The sequence below is a fragment of the Taurulus bubalis genome (genome assembly GCF_910589615.1).
Source record: "Taurulus bubalis genome assembly, chromosome: 20".
Lineage (NCBI taxonomy): Eukaryota > Metazoa > Chordata > Actinopteri > Perciformes > Cottidae > Taurulus > Taurulus bubalis.
Genome location: NC_136608.1, coordinates 18,745,857 through 18,766,972, shown reverse-complemented (window position 1 = coordinate 18,766,972; position 21,116 = coordinate 18,745,857). Strand labels below are relative to the sequence as shown.

General features: G+C 40.9%; 1 protein-coding gene across 1 annotated transcript in view; it reads left to right on the top strand.

The window, feature by feature from the left end:
* The window catches only part of ptpro (protein tyrosine phosphatase receptor type O), a gene marked incomplete at its 5' end in the record, with an annotated part of 59,407 nt that overhangs the window by 14,861 nt on the left and 23,430 nt on the right, over positions 1–21,116 (top strand). The window contains 14 exons of the mRNA XM_079236393.1: positions 2,118–2,379; positions 2,491–2,646; positions 4,828–4,980; positions 5,561–5,727; positions 5,818–6,166; positions 7,513–7,674; positions 9,733–9,929; positions 10,609–10,729; positions 17,566–17,759; positions 17,835–17,946; positions 18,124–18,287; positions 19,432–19,552; positions 20,214–20,347; positions 20,874–21,012. Of these exons, the coding sequence (XP_079092519.1) occupies positions 2,118–2,379; positions 2,491–2,646; positions 4,828–4,980; positions 5,561–5,727; positions 5,818–6,166; positions 7,513–7,674; positions 9,733–9,929; positions 10,609–10,729; positions 17,566–17,759; positions 17,835–17,946; positions 18,124–18,287; positions 19,432–19,552; positions 20,214–20,347; positions 20,874–21,012 (2,431 nt within the window). The remainder of the gene's footprint in view (positions 1–2,117; positions 2,380–2,490; positions 2,647–4,827; positions 4,981–5,560; positions 5,728–5,817; positions 6,167–7,512; positions 7,675–9,732; positions 9,930–10,608; positions 10,730–17,565; positions 17,760–17,834; positions 17,947–18,123; positions 18,288–19,431; positions 19,553–20,213; positions 20,348–20,873; positions 21,013–21,116) is intronic.

Genomic DNA, 21,116 nt, shown 5'->3' with positions numbered 1-21,116 from the left:
ACTAGATCATAACCAGTTCATAACAAGTTCATAACCAGATCATAACCAGTTCATAACCAGTTCATAACTAGATCATAACCAGTTCATAACCAGATCATAACCAGTTCATAACTAGATCATAACCAGTTCATAACTAGATCATAACCAGTTCATAACCAGATCATAACCAGTTCATAACCAGATCATAACCAGTTCATAACTAGATCATAACTAGTTCATAACTAGATCATAACCAGTTCATAACTAGATCATAACCAGTTCATAACCAGTTCATAACCAGATCATAACCAGTTCATAACTAGATCATAACCAGTTCATAACCAGTTCATAACCAGATCATAACAGGCTCTCCTCATAGTGTGATGAAGACTCTCCTCATAGTGTGATGAAGACTCTCCTCATAGCGTGATGAAGACTCTCCTCATGTTTCATAGTGTGATGAAGACTCTCCTCATAGTGTGATGAAGACTCTCCTCATAGTGTGATGAAGGCTCTCCTCATAGTGTGATGAAGACTCTCCTCATAGTGTGATGAAGACTCTCCTCATAGTGTGATGAAGACTCTCCTCATAGTGTGATGAAGGCTCTCCTCATAGTGTGATGAAGACTCTCCTCATGCTGATGAAGACTCTCCTCATAGTGTGATGAAGGCTCTCCTCATAGTGTGATGAAGACTCTCCTCATGCTGATGAAGACTCTCCTCATAGCGTGATGAAGGCTCTCCTCATGTTTCATAGTGTGATGAAGACTCTCCTCATAGTGTGATGAAGACTCTCCTCATGTTTCATAGTGTGATGAAGACTCTCCTCATAGTGTGATGAAGACTCTCCTCATAGTGTGATGAAGGCTCTCCTCATAGTGTGATGAAGACTCTCCTCATAGTGTGATGAAGACTCTCCTCATGCTGATGAAGACTCTCCTCATAGTGTGATGAAGACTCTCCTCATGCTGATGAAGACTCTCCTCATAGCGTGATGAAGACTCTCCTCATAGCGTGATGAAGGCTCTCCTCATGTTTCATAGCGTGATGAAGACTCTCCTCATAGTGTGATGAAGACTCTCCTCATGCTGATGAAGGCTCTCCTCATGTTTCATAGCGTGATGAAGACTCTCCTCATAGCGTGATGAAGACTCTCCTCATAGCGTGATGAAGACTCTCCTCATAGTGTGATGAAGACTCTCCTCATAGTGTGATGAAGACTCTCCTCATGCTGATGAAGACTCTCCTCATGCTGATGAAGGCTCTCCTCATGTTTCATAGTGTGATGAAGACTCTCCTCATAGTGTGATGAAGACTCTCCTCATGCTGATGAAGACTCTCCTCGTAGTGTGATGAAGACTCTCCTCATGTTTCATAGTGTGATGAAGACTCTCCTCATGCTGATGAAGACTCTCCTCATAGCGTGATGAAGACTCTCCTCATGCTGATGAAGACTCTCCTCATAGTGTGATGAAGACTCTCCTCATAGTGTGATGAAGACTCTCCTCATAGTGTGATGAAGACTCTCCTCATAGTGTGATGAAGACTCTCCTCATAGTGTGATGAAGGCTCTCCTCATAGTGTGATGAAGACTCTCCTCATGCTGATGAAGACTCTCCTCATGCTGATGAAGGCTCTCCTCATGTTTCATAGCGTGATGAAGACTCTCCTCATAGTGTGATGAAGACTCTCCTCATAGCGTGATGAAGGCTCTCCTCATGTTTCATAGCGTGATGAAGACTCTCCTCATAGCGTGATGAAGACTCTCCTCATGCTGATGAAGACTCTCCTCATAGCGTGATGAAGGCTCTCCTCATGCTGATGAAGACTCTCCTCATGCTGATGAAGACTCTCCTCATGCTGATGAAGGCTCTCCTCATGCTGATGAAGACTCTCCTCATGCTGATGAAGGCTCTCCTCATGCTGATGAAGACTCTCCTCATGCTGATGAAGGCTCTCCTCATGTTTCATAGTGTGATGAAGACTCTCCTCATGTTTCATAGTGTGATGAAGACTCTCCTCATAGCGTGATGAAGGCTCTCCTCATGCTGATGAAGGCTCTCCTCATGCTGATGAAGACTCTCCTCATGCTGATGAAGACTCTCCTCATGCTGATGAAGGCTCTCCTCGTGTTTCAGGGCGCCGTGGCGTTCCAGGCGTCCCTAGACGATGCCGGTCTGGTGGTGGCGCGGCTGGAGGCCTCTGACCTGCGGCCCAACGTGACGGCGTACGCCGCCCAGCTGTCCGGCGAGCCTCGGCTGATCCGGGTCCAGTTCCTGAACGCCAGCGAGCCGCTGCTGTTCAACGCGTCGCTGCACGGGCTCTGCTACATGGTGGGGCTGCTGGTGCAGCTGGGACCGGGCTGGTCCCGACCCGTCAGCACCGTGCCCGTGCTCACCAGTAAGGACCTTGATATTCACACCAGAAGCACATGTGACATAATCCACAAGTGAACATTTCATGTGTATGGTTTGAGCTGTAGAAGGGTGACTCGTGGTCTGGCCTCGTCAGAGCCACTTCCTGTCCACAGGGTCCAGGTCTCAGACTACCGGGAGTCTCCCGAGACCGGCGTGGTGTTCCAGCTGGAGCCACCAGAGGGCACTGTCTTCAGCAGAGTGAACATCAGCTTCACCGAGGGAGCGGAGCGCCGCTCCATGCTCTACAAAGGTAACGGAATGTATATATAAATATAAAAAAAATATATAAGTTATTATATGTACATATTATGTATATATGTTATGTTATATAGTACATATATATAAATATATATATATATAAGTTATTATATATGTACATAGTATATATATATATATATATAGATATATATATATATATATATATATATACATATACATATATAAATATATATATATAAAAAAAAAATATATATAAGTTATATATAATTATATATAAATATAAAATATATATATATAACTTAAATTAATATATATTTTACATATATGTATATATATATATATAAGTTATATATATATATAAATATACAAATATATATAAGTTATATATATATATATATATATATACAAATATATATAAATATATATTTGTATATATATATATATATATATTTGTATATATATATATATATATATAAATATGAAAATATCGGACAAGCCGTTCCTCCCGAACGATGTTTTGTTGTTGGACTTCTGTGCTAGCCACAGTTTGTCCATAAGGAACACCATGCTGGAGCATAAGGTGGCTCATAAGTAAACCTGGTGCCAGAACACTGCTGACCCGGACTGGGGACATTGTCAGGCGGTGGAAAGAGCACTTTGAGGAACTCCTAAACCCGGCCAACATGTCTCCTGGAGAGGGGGCAGTGCCTGATGACGTGGGGGTCACACCCATATCCCAGGTAGAGGTCACTAAAGTAGTCAAGCAGCTCCTTGGTAGAGGTCACTAAGGTAGTCAAGCAGCTCCTTGGTAGAGGTCACTAAGGTAGTCAAGCAGCTCCTTGGTAGAGGTCACTAAGGTAGTCAAGCAGCTCCTTGGTAGAGGTCACTAAGGTAGTCAAGCAGCTCCTTGGTAGAGGTCACTAAGGTAGTCAAGCAGCTCCTTGGTAGAGGTCACTAAAGTAGTCAAGCAGCTCCTTGGTAGAGGTCACTAAGGTAGTCAAGCAGCTCCTTGGTAGAGGTCACTAAGGTAGTCAAGCAGCTCCTTGGTAGAGGTCACTAAGGTAGTCAAGCAGCTCCTTGGTCGAGGTCACTAAGGTAGTCAAGCAGCTCCTTGGTCGAGGTCACTAAGGTAGTCAAGCAGCTCCTTGGTAGAGGTCACTAAGGTAGTCAAGCAGCTCCTTGGTAGAGGTCACTAAAGTAGTCAAGCAGCTCCTTGGTGGCTTCGAGGGGATGAGATCCTGAGATGCTTTTATCCAAAGCGACTTACAATAACTCAACCATGAGTACAAATTTAGAACAACAAGAATCAAGAAAGTAATATTTCTTCAATAAAGTTAAACTACAAAGTGCTATCAGTAAATGCCATCTAAGTGCTACTAAAGTGCTACTTTCTTTATTCAAGGTGTAGTCGAAAAAGATGTGTTTTTAGTTTGCGACGAAAGATGTAGAGACTTTCTGGTAGTAAGTCAGACACGTTCCCGGTGGGTGTTGGCCTCCGCCAGGGCTGCCCTTCATCACCGGTCCTGTTCCTGACCTTCATGGACAGGATATCTAGGCGCAGCCAGGGGGCGGAGAGGATCCGGTTCGGGAGTCTCGGGATCGCCTCTCTGCTGTTCGCGGATGATGTGGTCCTGTTTGCCTCCTCGGACCGTGACCTCCAGCATTCACTGGGGCGTTTTGCAGCCGAGTGCGAAGCGGCAGGGATGAGAGTTAGCGCCTCCAAATCTACGTTTCAACCCTCACCTATGGTCACGAACTCTGGGTCAAGACCCAACGAACGAGGTCTCAGATACGAGTAGCCAAAATGAGTTTCCTCTGTAGGGCTCACCCTTAGAGATAGAGTAAGGAGCTCGGACATCAGGAGGAGCTTGGAGTCGAGTCGCTGCTCCTTCGTGTCGAAAGGAGTCAGCTGAGGTGGTTCAGCATCTAGTCAGGATGCCTCCTGGACGCCTCCCATTAGAGGTTTTCCAGGCACGTCCAACTGGTAGGAGACCCCGGGGAAGACCGAGGACACGCTGGAGGGATTATATCTCCCGGCTGGCCTTGGAACGCCTCGGGATCCCAGAATGAGCTGGAAAGTGTTGCGGGTGAGAGGGAAGCCTGGGTCGGCCTGCTGAACCTGCTGCCACCGCAACCCGACCCCGGATAAGCGGCTGATAATGGATGGATGGATATTTAAGATGAAAATAATAATATTTTTTTGTCCTCGTAGATTTCTACAAAGGGAAGACGGTGTTCAAACACTGGTTACCCGGCGTCTGTTACCGGAACATCACCTTCCAGCTGATCTCTGAGGTCACAGTGTACCAGAAGGCCCTGGTGACACACAGTGACATCACACACTCACCTGTACACCACAGGACAGGTGAGACACAGTGACATCACACACTCACCTGTACACCACAGGACAGGTGAGACACAGTGACATCACACACTCACCTGTACGCCACAGAAACTATGAATGGGTAAATTGATGGAAATGAATTTACACAACATTTTTAGATTTACTCACCTGTCAACTCACCTGTCTCACCTGTCTCACCTGTCTCACCTGTCTCACATGTCTCACCTGTCTCACATGTCTCACCTGTCTCACAAGTCTCACCTGTCTCACATGTCTCACCTGTCTCACATGTCTCACCTGTCTCACCTGTCTCACAAGTCTCACCTGTCTCACATGTCTCACCTGTCTCACAAGTCTCACCTGTCTCACCTGTCTCACAAGTCTCACCTGTCTCACATGTCTCACATGTCTCACCTGTCTCACCCGTCTCACCTGTCTCACCTGTCTCACCCGTCTCACCCGTCTCACCTGTCTCACCTGTCTCACCTGTCTCACCCGTCTCACCTGTCTCACCTGTCTCTCCTATCTCAGCTGTCTCACCTATCTCACATGTCTTACCTGTCTTACCTGTCTCTCCTGTCCCCCTCCGTCCCCGTCTCAGTGCCCTACCCCCCCCTCAACATTTCCCATAGGATCGTCCACCTGAGCCAGAGGACGCTGCCAGGTGAAGCCCCAGACGTGGTTCCTCCTGAGGGGGCCGAGGAGAGCCAGCGAGCTTCCCGCCAAGCCCGGGACATCCGGCTGATAGAGGAGCAGCAGGAGGAGGAGCAGCTGGAGGAGGAGCAGCAGGTGGGGCAGCAGGAGGAGGACCAGCAGCAGGAGGAGCATGAGGGGCAGCAGGAGGAGCAGGAGGAGCAGGAGGAGCAGGAGGAGGACACCTCAGAGGGGGCGGTGGGGGATCCCAAACGGGTTCCCTTCAGCCCAACACAAAACCTGACAGGCATCAACGCCGTGAACCAGACGACGGAGACTCGGAGCTCCTGGCTGGACCCGACCGGGCCGCCTCCTGCCGACAGGGAGGAGGAGTTCGTTAACGCCGTGGTGTCGGACTACGAGGACTCCAACGAGCCCGGTTCAGCCATGGGACTCCCCTCCGAGGCCTCCGTCCTGCCCACCAAACTGCCCCCCATCCTGCTGGAGCTGCGCTGGCTGCCGCCCAGACCGCCCACCAGCTACGACGGCTTCAACGTCTACATCTCCAGAGAAGGTATCCTGGTCTGCGTGATAATGATAATAATAATATATCTCACATTGTATTTATAACTATTCATTAATGAATTGAGGAAATAATTAGTTGGAATGCTTCAGCAGTTATATTGTTCTGCACATCTTTATTAAACTTCTATTACTTCCGTACGTCTTTTGAAAGTCTTCTCTTCCTTCATATTTTCAGCTCCAGAAACCGTTCAGCTATTAAAATATTCAGCTTCTTCAGGAGAGGGGTGCTCTCTCATATTTCAAACATTTCAACTTTTTGAATTATTACGCTTTTTATGGAGAAAAATATAAGAATGGGATCCAATGGAGAAAATCTTCAAATCCTCGTCAACTTTAAAAGCTTACAGGTCCTGCATACGTTCAGCTACAGACACCTTTTGAACTTTCAAATGTTGACAAAACCTTCAGCTATTATTCTATAATTTCCTATTTATTATATTTTTTCAAATCTTTAAATTATTAAGCTTTTTATGAAGATAAAAAAAAATAATGGGATCCAATGGAGAAATTCTTCAAATCCGCTTAAACTTCTTAAACTTTAAAAGCTTACAGGTCCTGCATACGTTCAGCTACAGACACCATTGTATCTTTAAAATGTTGGCAAACCCTTCAGCTATTACCGTATGATTCAGCTTTTTTATATTTTTAATACTTTTTGAACTGTTACTGTTTTGTTTTTCTGCTTTTTTCGGACCTTTTCTGAATTTACAATGGGTGTGTTGGTGCAGGTCAGAGTGGTGATGTCATCACTAGAGTGCGGAGAAGCTTCAGGATCTTGAGTAAAAAATATTTGTCTTTTGCCATTCACTCTACAATTTTTACTCTTCAGGCATAATTTATACATATAAACGTAGACAACAACAACTTCTACAGTTTAAAGGTTTAGCTTCCAGATGCATTGTATTTCAGCTCTTAGCTTCTTTTGATAATGCAGTTCAACTTACAATTCTGCCCCTTTATAAATCCAACTACCAGGTTTTTCAGCGGTTATTTTTACTACCACTACTTTTACTACTATTCATCTCTTGGATTATTTAGATAATGCAGTTTTGCTTCCAACCTTTCCATTTATACTTTTAAACAACAAGGATGTTCAGCAACACTTTTCAGCAGGTAGTTTCTCTTTTCAGCTACTTTAAGCAAAATTCAGCAATTTTTTCAACTATTTCAGCTTTAAGCTTCAGCTTTTAGCATTCCAACACATTTTCAGCAGGAAATACTCTTTCTAGTTGTTAATTCCTGTTCTACTTTTTCTACAAAACCGTTTCCTTATTGAAGCTGTCAGATAGGTCGACGCTCAGAGAGGACACTCACCTGTCCTCTTCTGCTTCTCAGGTAACTCGACAGAAACAGCCACCGTGGATGAAAACACTCACGAGTTCTTCACCGAGTTGACGGAGCCGGGAACGTACCGAGTCCAGGTCGCCACGCTCAGCTCGTCTGGAGACTGTGAGGCCCGAGAGAGCGCCGCCGACAGCGGCTTCACCTTCTACCTCAGTACGTCCACCAGAGACCCAAGTACCCTAGATAGAGCACCACAATAAACCAGTTTATACACCACAATAAACCAGTTTATACACCACAATAAACCAGTTTATAGCACCACAATAAACCAGTTTATACACCACAATAAACCAGTTTATACACCACAATAAACCAGTTTATAGCACCACAATAAACCAGTTTATACACCACAATAAACCAGTTTATAGCACCACAATAAACCAGTTTATAGCACCACAATAAACCAGTTTATAGCACCACAATAAACCAGTTTATAGCACCACAATAAACCAGTTTATAGCACCACAATAAACCAGTTTATACACCACAATAAACCAGTTTATACACCACAATAAACCAGTTTATAACACCACAATAAACCAGTTTATAGCACCACAATAAACCAGTTTATACACCACAATAAACCAGTTTATACACCACAATAAACCAGTTTATACACCACAATAAACCAGTTTATACACCACAATAAACCAGTTTATAGCACCACAATAAACCAGTTTATACACCACAATAAACCAGTTTATACACCACAATAAACCAGTTTATAGCACCACAATAAACCAGTTTATAGCACCACAATAAACCAGTTTATAGCACCACAATAAACCAGTTTATACACCACAATAAACCAGTTTATAGCACCACAATAAACCAGTTTATACACCACAATAAACCAGTTTATAGCACCACAATAAACCAGTTTATACACCACAATAAACCAGTTTATACACCACAATAAACCAGTTTATAGCACCACAATAAACCAGTTTATAGCACCACAATAAACCAGTTTATAGCACCACAATAAACCAGTTTATAGCACCACAATAAACCAGTTTATAGCACCACAATAAATCAGTTTATAGCACCACAATAAACCAGTTTATACACCACAATAAACCAGTTTATACACCACAATAAACCAGTTTATACACCATAATAAACCAGTTTATAACACCACAATAAACCAGTTTATAACACCACAATAAACCAGTTTATAGCACCACAATAAACCAGTTTATAGCACCATAATAAACCAGTTTATAGCACCACGATGAACCAGTTTATACACCATAATAAACCAGTTTATAACACCATAATAAACCAGTTTATAGCACCACAATAAACCAGTTTATAGCACCACAATAAACCAGTTTATAGCACCACAATAAACCAGTTTATACACCACAATAAACCAGTTTATACACCATAATAAACCAGTTTATAACACCATAATAAACCAGTTTATAACACCACAATAAACCAGTTTATAGCACCACAATAAACCAGTTTATAGCACCACAATAAACCAGTTTATACACCATAATAAACCAGTTTATAACACCATAATAAACCAGTTTATAGCACCACGATGAACCAGTTTATACACCATAATAAACCAGTTTATAACACCATAATAAACCAGTTTATAGCACCACAATAAACCAGTTTATAGCACCACAATAAACCAGTTTATACACCATAATAAACCAGTTTATAACACCACAATAAACCAGTTTATAACACCACGATGAACCAGTTTATACACCATAATAAACCAGTTTATACACCATAATAAACCAGTTTATACACCACAATAAACCAGTTTATAGCACCACAATAAACCAGTTTATACACCACAATAAACCAGTTTATAGCACCACAATAAACCAGTTTATACACCATAATAAACCAGTTTATAGCACCACGATGAACCAGTTTATACACATAATAAACCAGTTTATACACCACAATAAACCAGTTTATAGCACCACGATGAACCAGTTTATACACATAATAAACCAGTTTATACACCATAATAAACCAGTTTATAACACCACGATGAACCAGTTTATACACCATAATAAACCAGTTTATAACACCATTTAAACCAGTCTCAGCACCATATAAACCAGTCTCAGCACCATATAAACCAGTCTCAGCACCATTTAAACCAGTCTCAGCACCATTTAAACCAGTCTCAGCACCATTTAAACCAGTCTCAGCACCATACCTCTCTCTGTGGTGCAGGTCCTGCCGGGGCGCTGCTGGAGGAGCTGCGTGAGCGCCCCCAGGCCGTGGGCGTCCGGCTGCTGGACTCCAGCACCGCCGTGGTGTCCTGGGCTCCGTCCTCAGAGACCCACAACGGCAGCCTGGTGTCGGTGGTGTCCACCACCTGCCTGCGCCCGAGTCCCAGCCAGAGGATGGAGAGCACGTTCTGCAGCGAGGTACCGGGTCCATACGCTTCCTCCAACCATGTATTCGTCTTGTTTACTTTTAATGGGTTTTAAAGTTACCACCATGGACTTGTATGTTGTTTTGGCGCCTCCTGTGGACAAACGCTGTCGTGTTTCTGAGCACAAGGGTTCTGAAAGTCTGGTTCTGGGAACAGGTTTCCTGGTGTCGGTCACAGAGAGGCTTCAGACTTTCAGAACTTAAAGGGAGGAATGTATGGCGTAATTCATACTTCACCGTTTATTTCCGTAAACACTTTCCTCAAAAACCTTTAATGACGGAAAACATTGTTTCATTATTGTCACAATGTTTTAGTTCAGAACAATATGATGAAATGATCGCTGTTATAAAACACAGCATTTCACTGTAGTCATAGTTATAACAGTTTTATTGTTAATCACAACTTTACTCAATAATACCCTTTTTATTGCGTTTTTTACTTTATTTCATAAACTCTTTTAAAATTAGGACTTAATTCTTGAAAAACTCTATCTCATAAAATTGCAACTTTTTGGAACAAATTACAACTTAATTCTCAAAATGTTTCTCGTAATTCTTTAAATTGTATTTAAGTTTATTTCCAGAATAAACACATTCATTGTCAGCTGTGGTTCAGTCGAATCATTGGCTTTAGCAGCGTTTCTATTGTTATTGTTTTGAATGTTTCTCCAGGAAAACTCCACCAGCGACATCATCAGTAACCTGACCCCCGGCGCTCAGTACCGGGTGGTGGTCCAGCACACCAACGGGCCGCTGACGAGTCCGCCGTCCGAACCCGTCATCATCGACATCGGTGAGTCGTCTGCTGACATGCTTATGAAAATCATTTATTTATTGTACTGCTTCCTTTATAACAACAGAAGATCTTACGCGAATATTTAAGGGCCTTTAAATCCTCAAATAAATTTTTTATTTTTTGAGAAATTGAAAATTAAGGGTGTTTAAAGCCTCAAATGAATAAAAAAATATTTAAAAAAATAAATCAAATACAGTATAAGAAGATAGAGTAAAAACTAAAGTAAATCCAGACTTTTTTAGCCTTTTTATCCATTTAGGTTTGTTTTTTCTCATCAAAACCACCTATTTTTAGGCCCTTTCCTCTAAATCCTCTAAACCCATTTAAGGGGTCAAGGAGTTTCAGCTGCTCAACGTCTGTAGGAACATACGTTATGAAATGTAAAAATAATATAAATTATAAACACTAGCATTCTATACTAAACTATTAATTCAGCACCCTATGATAGTCATCTAAACTAGGCTATTTGTATAGTTTGGAGCATCAGTACAAATTAATTTAGAATTAAGGATATTAAAAACCTTTTTTTTTGTAATATGGAGTGGTCTACTTTATAATAACTATGCACTATTTAGCATTAGTAAAGCATGAATAAACACTTAATTCATCATTCATAAAGCATTGTTCCAACATGAACACTTATTAGAAACTCATTAGTATGCAATTCATAAACACATTCAGAAATGTTTAATTCTTGATTAATAAGCTTGACTATTATGTGTGTCATGATTGGGTTTTCATACTTTATAATACAAAATGTACAAAATAATATGAATTATAAACGCATGCATTCAATACTAAACAGACAGCACACTATGATAGTTAGCTTACTATGTGTATAGTATGGAGCATCAGGACAACCTTGTAAAATGTATTTAGAATTAAGGATATATTTTTAAAAAATTGCATATTTTTTTCTTTTGAAGCACTGATGTTTTCGTGACACACAAATTAAGCAATGCAATAATAATATTTCTGCACTGACTCAGAGAAGTGCGATATGAACACACCTTTCCTGACATTTGCGGACCCCATTTGACCTATTCATCCCCCACATTGTGTCACGGAGTTTCAGTTGATCACTGTCAGTAGGAACAAGTGTTATAAAAGGTCAAAATAATATGAATTCTAAATGCTAGCATTCAATACTAAACTATTAATTCAGCATACTATGATAGTCTGCTTAACTAGGCTATTTGTATAGTTTGGAGCATCGGCACAAATTAATTTAGAATTAAAGATATTAAAAACATATTAACATATTTCTGAATATGGAGTGGTCTACTTTATAACCACTACACACTATATAGCATTAGTAAAGCATGAATAAACACTTAACTCATCATTCATAAAGCATTGTTCCAACATGAACACTTATTAGTAACTCATTAGTATGCAATTCATAAACACATTAATACATGTTTAATTCTTGATTAATAAGCTTGACTATTATGTCAAGTGTGTCATGATTGGGTTTTCATACTTTATAAATTATGGATTCCCCCCAGAAGTAAATTAAACCATATATATATATATATTGGTGCAACCCAATTAAGTAATATATATTGCTAACACATTATTAAGGACTTATAGATGATGCACATGTGCTTCATAAAAGTGTTTTAATACTGCCATTCATGATTAATTTATGTAGTAAATAGTCATTATTTAAGTATTAAGTATGTTCTGTGACCTCATCTAAAGCGATGTTATCTATGCCTTACAAAGCATTAATACATGTCATGAATAATTCAGATAGTTACTACTCGTTAGTTAAGTATGTTCTGTGACCTCATCTAAAGTGAGGCCTATCTATGCTTTACAATGCATTAATAAGCGATATTGAAAGGCCAGCAGTGTCTCATTAGGAGGGATATGGAGAGTTGGGCTGCTCTCCCACTAGATTCCAGTTCACAGGTAGATACTATAAAAATGAGCATGCTTCCAAGACTCCTCTATCTCATTCAATCACTACCGAATGAGATCCCTGAGAAACAATTCAGGACCTGGGATAAAATTATTTCAAGGTTTATATGGAACGGCCAAAGGCCAAGAGTCAGATATAAATCAGAATCAGAAACCGTTTATTGCCAGGAATGTTTGCACAGACGAGGAATTTAGTTGGGCGGAAGGTGCATACATTAGACATTAGACATTACATGAGACAAACAACAATCAACGACAGCAACAGTGCAAAAAGTCTAAATAAGATAAGGATAAAGTGCTCAGACAACAGATAACATTAATGTAAGTGTATGTTAAAGTGACGTGTGTGTTTAAGTTAAAGTTAAGTGTATGTATTAAGTGTATTAAAGTAAAACATTACAGATTGGGAAAAAATAAAGTCGGCTTGATGTGGCCCACGGGCCGTAAGATGCCCAGGTCTGATCTAACTTTTAGCCATGGTTTGTGTGAATGTCAGAAAACTAGCTAATTTATAGCTCAATAGTCAGTATACATATCAGAACCCCTGCTAGCCTACAGCCAGGGCCTAAGTTAATATGAGAACACCGGCTATCATATAGCTATGGCCTAAGTTAATATCAGAACCCCTGCTAGCTTACAGCCATGGCCTAAGTTAATATTGGAACACCAACTATCTTACAGCCATGGCCTAAGTTAATATTGGAACACCAACTATCTTACAGCCATGGCCTAAGTTAATATCAGAACACCGGCTAACATATAGCTATGGCCTAAGTTAATATCAGAACCCCTGCTAGCTTACAGCCATGGCCTAAGTTAATATTGGAACACCAACTATCTTACAGCCATGGCCTAAGTTAATATTGGAACACCAACTATCTTACAGCCATGGCCTAAGTTAATATCAGAACACCGGCTAACAAATAGCTATGTCCTAAGTTAATATCAGAACACCGGCTAACAAATAGCTATGTCCTAAGTTAATATCAGAACATCGGCTAGCTTACAGCCATGGCCTAAGTTAATATTGGAACACCAACTATCTTACAGCCATGGCCTAAGTTAATATTGGAACACCAACTATCTTACAGCCATGGCCTAAGTTAATATCAGAACACCGGCTATCATATAGCTATGGCCTAAGTTAATATCAGAACCCCTGCTAGCTTACAGCCATGGCCTAAGTTAATATTGGAACACCAACTATCTTACAGCCATGGCCTAAGTTAATATTGGAACACCAACTATCTTACAGCCATGGCCTAAGTTAATATCAGAACACCGGCTAACAAATAGCTATGTCCTAAGTTAATATCAGAACACCGGCTAACAAATAGCTATGTCCTAAGTTAATATCAGAACATCGGCTAGCTTACAGCCATGGCCTAAGTTAATATCAGAACACCAGCTAACATATAGCTATGGTCTGTGTTAATATCAGAACACCAGCTAATGTATTGCCATGGTTTGTTTTAATATCATAACACCAGCTAATGTATCGCCATGGTTTGTATTAAACGTCAGAGGACTGTTTAACTTAGAGATGGATTGTTGTATAAAATGACAGACCTGCGGCTAACAGGCCTGCTGTTACTTATAGCATCGGTTTGTATGAATATCAGAACACCAGCTAACCATATTCTCAGTTTGTATAAGTATCAGAACGCTGTCTAACATACAGCTCTATAGTTTGTACGATATCAGGACACTGGCTAACTTACAGCCCTATAGTTTTATTAAATTATGTTTTATTAATGTCAGCCCCCTGTGTACTTATAACACCATAAAATCTATAGTCTCAGTTCAACTCCTGGGGAACTTTTGTATACCTTACATGGTTCTGTGCACTATTGCTGTTCTCTTTCAGACCCTTTGTCCACCTCCGAAGTCTCAACTTGAAATACTTGGAGTTCCTTACATATATATATATATATATATATATATATATATATATATATATATATATATATATATATATATATATATATATATATATACATATATATATATATATATACATATATATATATATATATATATATATATATATATATATACATATATATATATATACATATACATATATATATATATATATATATATATATGTATATATATATATCTCATTCAATCATTCAATCTAATTCAATTACACTTTAAAAAAGAAGACTACTCTAGTCAATAAGCATGTTCATGGTTTGTTGATAGTTTATACTACTATAGTTATTCATTAAGTATACTTTAGGTCTCCACAAATATTATCCTTGGTTTCTTTTTAGGAATAAAACTGATTTGAAAGGAAGTTCATTGATTAAATGGGTTCAGTCATGGATTTTATGAAAACTTATTTGATAGCATGAAAACCCCAGCTAACATATAGCTATAGTCTGTGTTAATATCATAACACCAGCTATCATGTAGCCATGGTTTGTTTTAATATCAGAACAGCTGCTAACGTACAGCTATGGCCTGTGTTAATATCAGAACACTAGCTACCTTACAACCATGACCTGTGTTAATATCAGAACACTAGCTACCTTACAACCATGACCTGTGTTAATATCAGAACACTAGCTACCTTACAACCATGACCTGTGTTAATATCAGAACACTAGCTACCTTACAACCATGACCTGTGTTAATATCATAACACCATCTAACTTACAGTCTAGGTTTGTATTAAACGTCAGCGGCCTGTCTAACTTAGAGATGGATTTTTGTATAAATATCCACACTGCGGCTTACAAGCCTACTCTTACATGGCTGTTTTTATGACTGTTTTACTAACAAAAATTGTACCTAGAAGGAATTTTTATTCAGCCATATATGTCACAACTGTTGATCATTTTATTACAGTCCACGTCATCTTCCCCCAGAACCCCCCCCTTCACCTTTGCTGTTCATATGCAAATCGAATCCTCCTCCTGGGACCACAGGTGGTCCAGCACCCCTTTGTTCTTAAAACCCAATGCTCCTTTGTAACACCTCAGCCCTCATCACTGTGTGCAGATGAATGTGACCCACAGCCGACTAGTGACTCTGTGCTCATTCCATGCATAGCTGATAAACAATAGTCCATCTTAAGTATTGTATTGTACACATAGACATCATTATATACATGTGCTAGTCCAATTTTGACAAAATAACCTAAACTAGTATAATTCTACAGAACTCTACAATTATCAAAACATCTGACTTATAACCTTGGTTTGTATGAATATCAGAACATCATCTCACTATATTCTCAGTTTTTTATAAGTATCAGAACACTGGCTAACATGCCTCTCTATAGTTTGTATGATATCAGAACATCGGTTAACTTACAGCCCTGAAATAACCCTTGACTCATCCCCTCTATATATATACATATATATATATATATATATATATATTTTTTTTTTTTTTAAAACACCCCCCTCTATGCTAATGCTACATTTAAACACTCCCTCCCCACCATATGCTAAATTTAAAAACATACCTACTATGTTTTCCCTCCTCCTGTTCCCTGGGTCCTGTTTTAACAGTATGTGGCCCCCATCCCCCGGAACGTACCAAGGACTGGATGAGATAGAAAAAAAAGTGCTCCCTACCCTACACCCCCCTGAGCCCTCACACCTACATGTGACTCACCGCCCCTCCCCCACGTGCCACCAACTCTGAAAAAAAAAAAAAAATGGGTTCCGTTTTTTTTTTTTTTCAATATGGCATGATTTGGTACGTTTTGCGCCATTTGGTACGTAGCGGCCACATGCGGTACTGGTATGTACCAGAAGTATACTACTAACATTCTCTCTGCAAAGGTTGACTTTGATAAAGTGAAGCAGAACAAAGTTGAAACCTGTTAACCTCACACTTAGTGGGTCTCGACCTCTTTCCCCCTGTGTTTGAGTTGTCGTAGGAACCCCAAGTTAATTCTAATACTTGTGTTTATTCATATGTATTTGTTCAGCAAAGTCTTGGGAAAAAATCACTTTTAAAAGATATATTGATCTATAAACAACCAGCATGAGTATGTGCAAGGTGTATCAAAAAGGAGTCCTCGAGAGCTCCCCGGGTTTTTTTAGTATTGTTCGGTGCCGTAACAACAACCCACAGACTAATAGTGCACCTTTTTAGAAAGATTAAGACCTAAAGCATCAATAAACACAATCCAGGAAAGCATTGGCATGTTAGGAAGCATATTCAGTCAAGAAAACGTGTTTTTCGGTTCAAAAATGGAAAAATGACCTACTTTGTGGTAAGACAGTGTCTGATCCCGTCGTTGTCAATGTAGAGATACTAATAGGGGTCGACTATGGATTGTTATTGCTGTGTGAGACTCCTACAGTCCGTACGGTACAGGGTGTCTTTGACTGTAATCCCACCTGGTAAGGGCTACTTACACACATTTTAGTGAAACTTTAAAATCACCACAGCATGTTAAGGAGTTTACTTAAATAATTCAACTTAACGATCATTTACATTTTTTTAACCCACATGCCTCTTCTCACAAGAGTTATGGTATTTTAGCAATTTAAATTAATTTAATGGACTTTGTGGTTGTGGAGATATGCAAGGTGACAGTAAGCTAAACGGGGCGCTGTGCTTATTTGGAGGGTTTAGAACAGAGAACATTCAGGCGAGGGCCCATTGGTGCCCATTGGTGCCCATTGGGGCCCCATTGGTGCCCATTGGTGCCCATTGGGGCCCATTGGTGCCCATTGGTGCCCATTGGGGCCCATTGGTGCCTATTGGGCTATTTGAATGGGATTTGAATTGTCTCATGTACCAAACCATATATTTCACTTGTATATTACTTATGGTGTTCAATACATCCAAATACAGCAGTTTTGGGCTTTTATTCAAACTTATATATGTGTGTGTGTGTGTGTGTGTGTGTGTGTGTGTGTGTGTGTGTGTGTGTGTAGAGCCCCCCGGCGTCCTCCAGCTCTCCGTCTACCCCCTCAGCCCCACAGCGGTGATCCTCAGCTGGCAGCGTCCGTTCCACGCGTCCTTCAGGAAGTTCGTCCTGCAGACGTTCTTCTTCAACCCGGTGACCTTGACCTCCGAGTGGACGACCTACTATGAGATCTCAGGCACCGCCTCCGTCATCGGCTCCGTGGTAACACACACACACACACACACACACACCTATGTACACATTACATATATGTATTTATATCATCTTTGTCTTCAGAGGGTCACAGATCTGCTGCCGGCTTGGTATTATAACTTCCGTGTTGCCATGGTGACGTGGGGCGACCCGCCACTCAGCTGCTGCGACAGCTCGACGGTCAGCTTCATTACAGGTACTAATATATGTATATTAATATATATAAATTTATTACAGGTACTGAAATATAACATATATATATATATATATATATATATATATCAATACACACTTATATAATACATGTTGTAAAAGAGCATAATCAATAAGTGATGTAAAGATCATAATCAATAAGTGATGTATTGACCCCCAGCCCCCGAGGCGCCCCACATCTCCTCCGTGGAGTACTCCCACGGCGTGCTCTTGGTGCGCTGGACGTACGGCGAGCTCTTCATCGACCTGTCTCACTCCCGCATGCTGCACTGGACGCTGCTGGCCGTGGGCCGCAATGGAGGGGGGCGGAGCTACAGCCTGGACGTGAGTCCTCACCCTCTCATTCCTTCATTCACCGGCTCACCCTCTGTTCATTCATTCATTTACCCTCTGTTCATTCATTCACCCGCTCACCCTCTGTTCATTCATTCACCCGCTCACCCTCTGTTCATTCATTCATTTACCCTCTGTTCATTCATTCATTTACCCTGTTCATTCATTAATGTGCCCTCTGTTCATTCAGTTATTCATTCACCCTCTGTTCATTCATTCATTTACCCTCTGTTCATTCATTCATTTACCCTCTGTTCATTCATTAATGTACCCTCTGTTCATTCAGTTATTCATTCACCCTCTGTTCATTCATTCATTTACCCTCTGTTCATTCATTCAGTTATTCATTCACCCTCTGTTCATTTATTCATTTACCCTCTATTCATTCATTCAGTTACTCATTCATTCAACCTCTGTTCATTCATTCACCCTCTGTTCATTCATTCATTCAGTTATTCATGCATTCATTCATTCATCCGTTTATTTTAATATTCATGCATTCATCCATTTTTTCATTCATTTATCCGTTTTTTCCCTTCATCCATCTGTTTATTCATTCATCCATTAATTTATTTTTTCATTTATTCAGTTATTCATTCATTCATCCGTTTATTCATTCTCATTATTCAGTTATTAATGTATTTATTCATGTATTAATTCATTCTTCCGTTTATTCACTGATTCATTCAATTATTAAGTTATTCATTCTTTCATCAGTTTATTCATTCAATTAATTAAATATATTCATTAATTTAATTGATTGAGCGAATTTCATTCATTCATTCATTTAATGTATTAATTAATGTAATACTTCATACGTTCATTTAATTCATTATTTAATCTGTTCATTCATGTATTCATTCATTCAGTCATTCAATTCATTCTTGTTTTTTGGACGTCGCCATCTTGTTTTTTGCAACCAGAAGTGACATCAGAGGGCGGAGTTAAGTACAAAACGCTGAATACGACTTCCTGAACCCTGAATGAAATGAAACTAAAAACTAAAACTAAAAAGTCCCAGACCTGTCAATCACAGTAAGCCCGCCCTAAAGCATCCCAGACAGACCATTTGATCTCTGCTGAACAGGAAGCGCGTGACCGTGTACTTGACTGTGATTGGCCGATGTGTTGTCAGGTGACTCGTAGCGTGATGCGGGCGAGCCTGCCTCTGCCTCCAGGAGACATCTACAACCTCACAGTGACGGCGTGTACGGAGAAGAGCAGGAACTCCTCCAGGGGACACGTGCTGAAGCTAGGTACACACACACACACACACACACACACACACACACACACACACACACACACACACACACACACAGAGACAGACACACACACACAGAGACACACACACACACACACACACACACACAGAGACAGACACACACACACACACACAGAGACACACACACACACACACACAGACACACACACACACACACACAGACAGACACACACACACACACACACACACACAGAGACAGACAGACACACACACACAGAGACACACACACACACACACACACACACACAGAGACAGACACACACACACACACACACACAGAGACAGACACACACACACACAAACACACACACACACATAGAGACATAGAGACACACACACACACACACATACTGAGGTCTACAGAGGACCGGGTTGGTGGGTCTGATCTGCTTGAGTCCTGGAGGCGGGCCCTCAGGGTTTGAGTGACAGCTCTCCCACCTGACGGCCGCTCGGTGTCGTAATCCCCTGAAACAGAAAGTGAAACCTTCTCGCCGCTCCACTTCCTGTCCTGGGTCTTGTGAAACCCTCTCGCCGCTCCACTTCCTGTCCTGGGTCTTGTGAAACCCTCTCGCCGCTCCACTTCCTGTCCTTCCCGTGACGGAGGCTGGTGTTTCTGTTTCTTCGTCCTGCAGAGCCGGCCGCTCCGAGGTCGCTGCTGGCCGTGAACGCCACGCACTCCGCCGTGACGCTGCTGTGGACCGAGGACGGCGTGGTGGACTACTACCAGGTCCTCTGCAGGGCCACCGGGCCCGGCCCGGAGCCCAAGGTACCCACACACACACACACACACACACACACACACACACACACACACACACACACACACACACACACACACACAGGTACGCCTCGATCGGCGTCATGTGAGCTGAGGGTGAGGAGACGTAGAGCAGTACTCAGTACACAAGTACAGTCAAAGGTAGTACTCATAATAACCTTTTATCTATTCACAGTAAGAATTATTATTATTAATTACACAGTTTAAAAGATTTATTAATCTGTAAAAATGTAACAATCGTTTTATTGTTTGATTCACGTGAAGTTAAGTTACATCTGAGTTATATCAGCAGAATGCTACCCTTTATGTATTTATTTATGTATTTACTTATTTAATTACCTACTTAGTTAATTATTTATTTATGTATGTATTTCTTTATTCATAGTAAGAATAATAAGTGAATTATAAGGAAATAAATGAAAGTGTATCTGAAGCAGGATGATAATAATTAATAATAAAAGTAATAATAATAATAAGAACAATAATAATAATATGATCCACGTCTCCTCCTCAGACCCGCGAGCCTCAGACCTGCAGCTCCCATGTGGTGACGGTCTCCGGCCTGAAGCCCTCGTCCTCCTACAACTGCTCCGTGACCAGCTTCAGCTACAGCACGGCCAGCCGGCCGGCCCACATCACCGTCAGCACCGCCGGTACGCGTTTCACCACGTTTCACCACGTTTCATCATGTTTCATATTGTTTCATCATGTTTCATATTGTTTCATCATGTTTCATCATGTTTCATATTGTTTCATC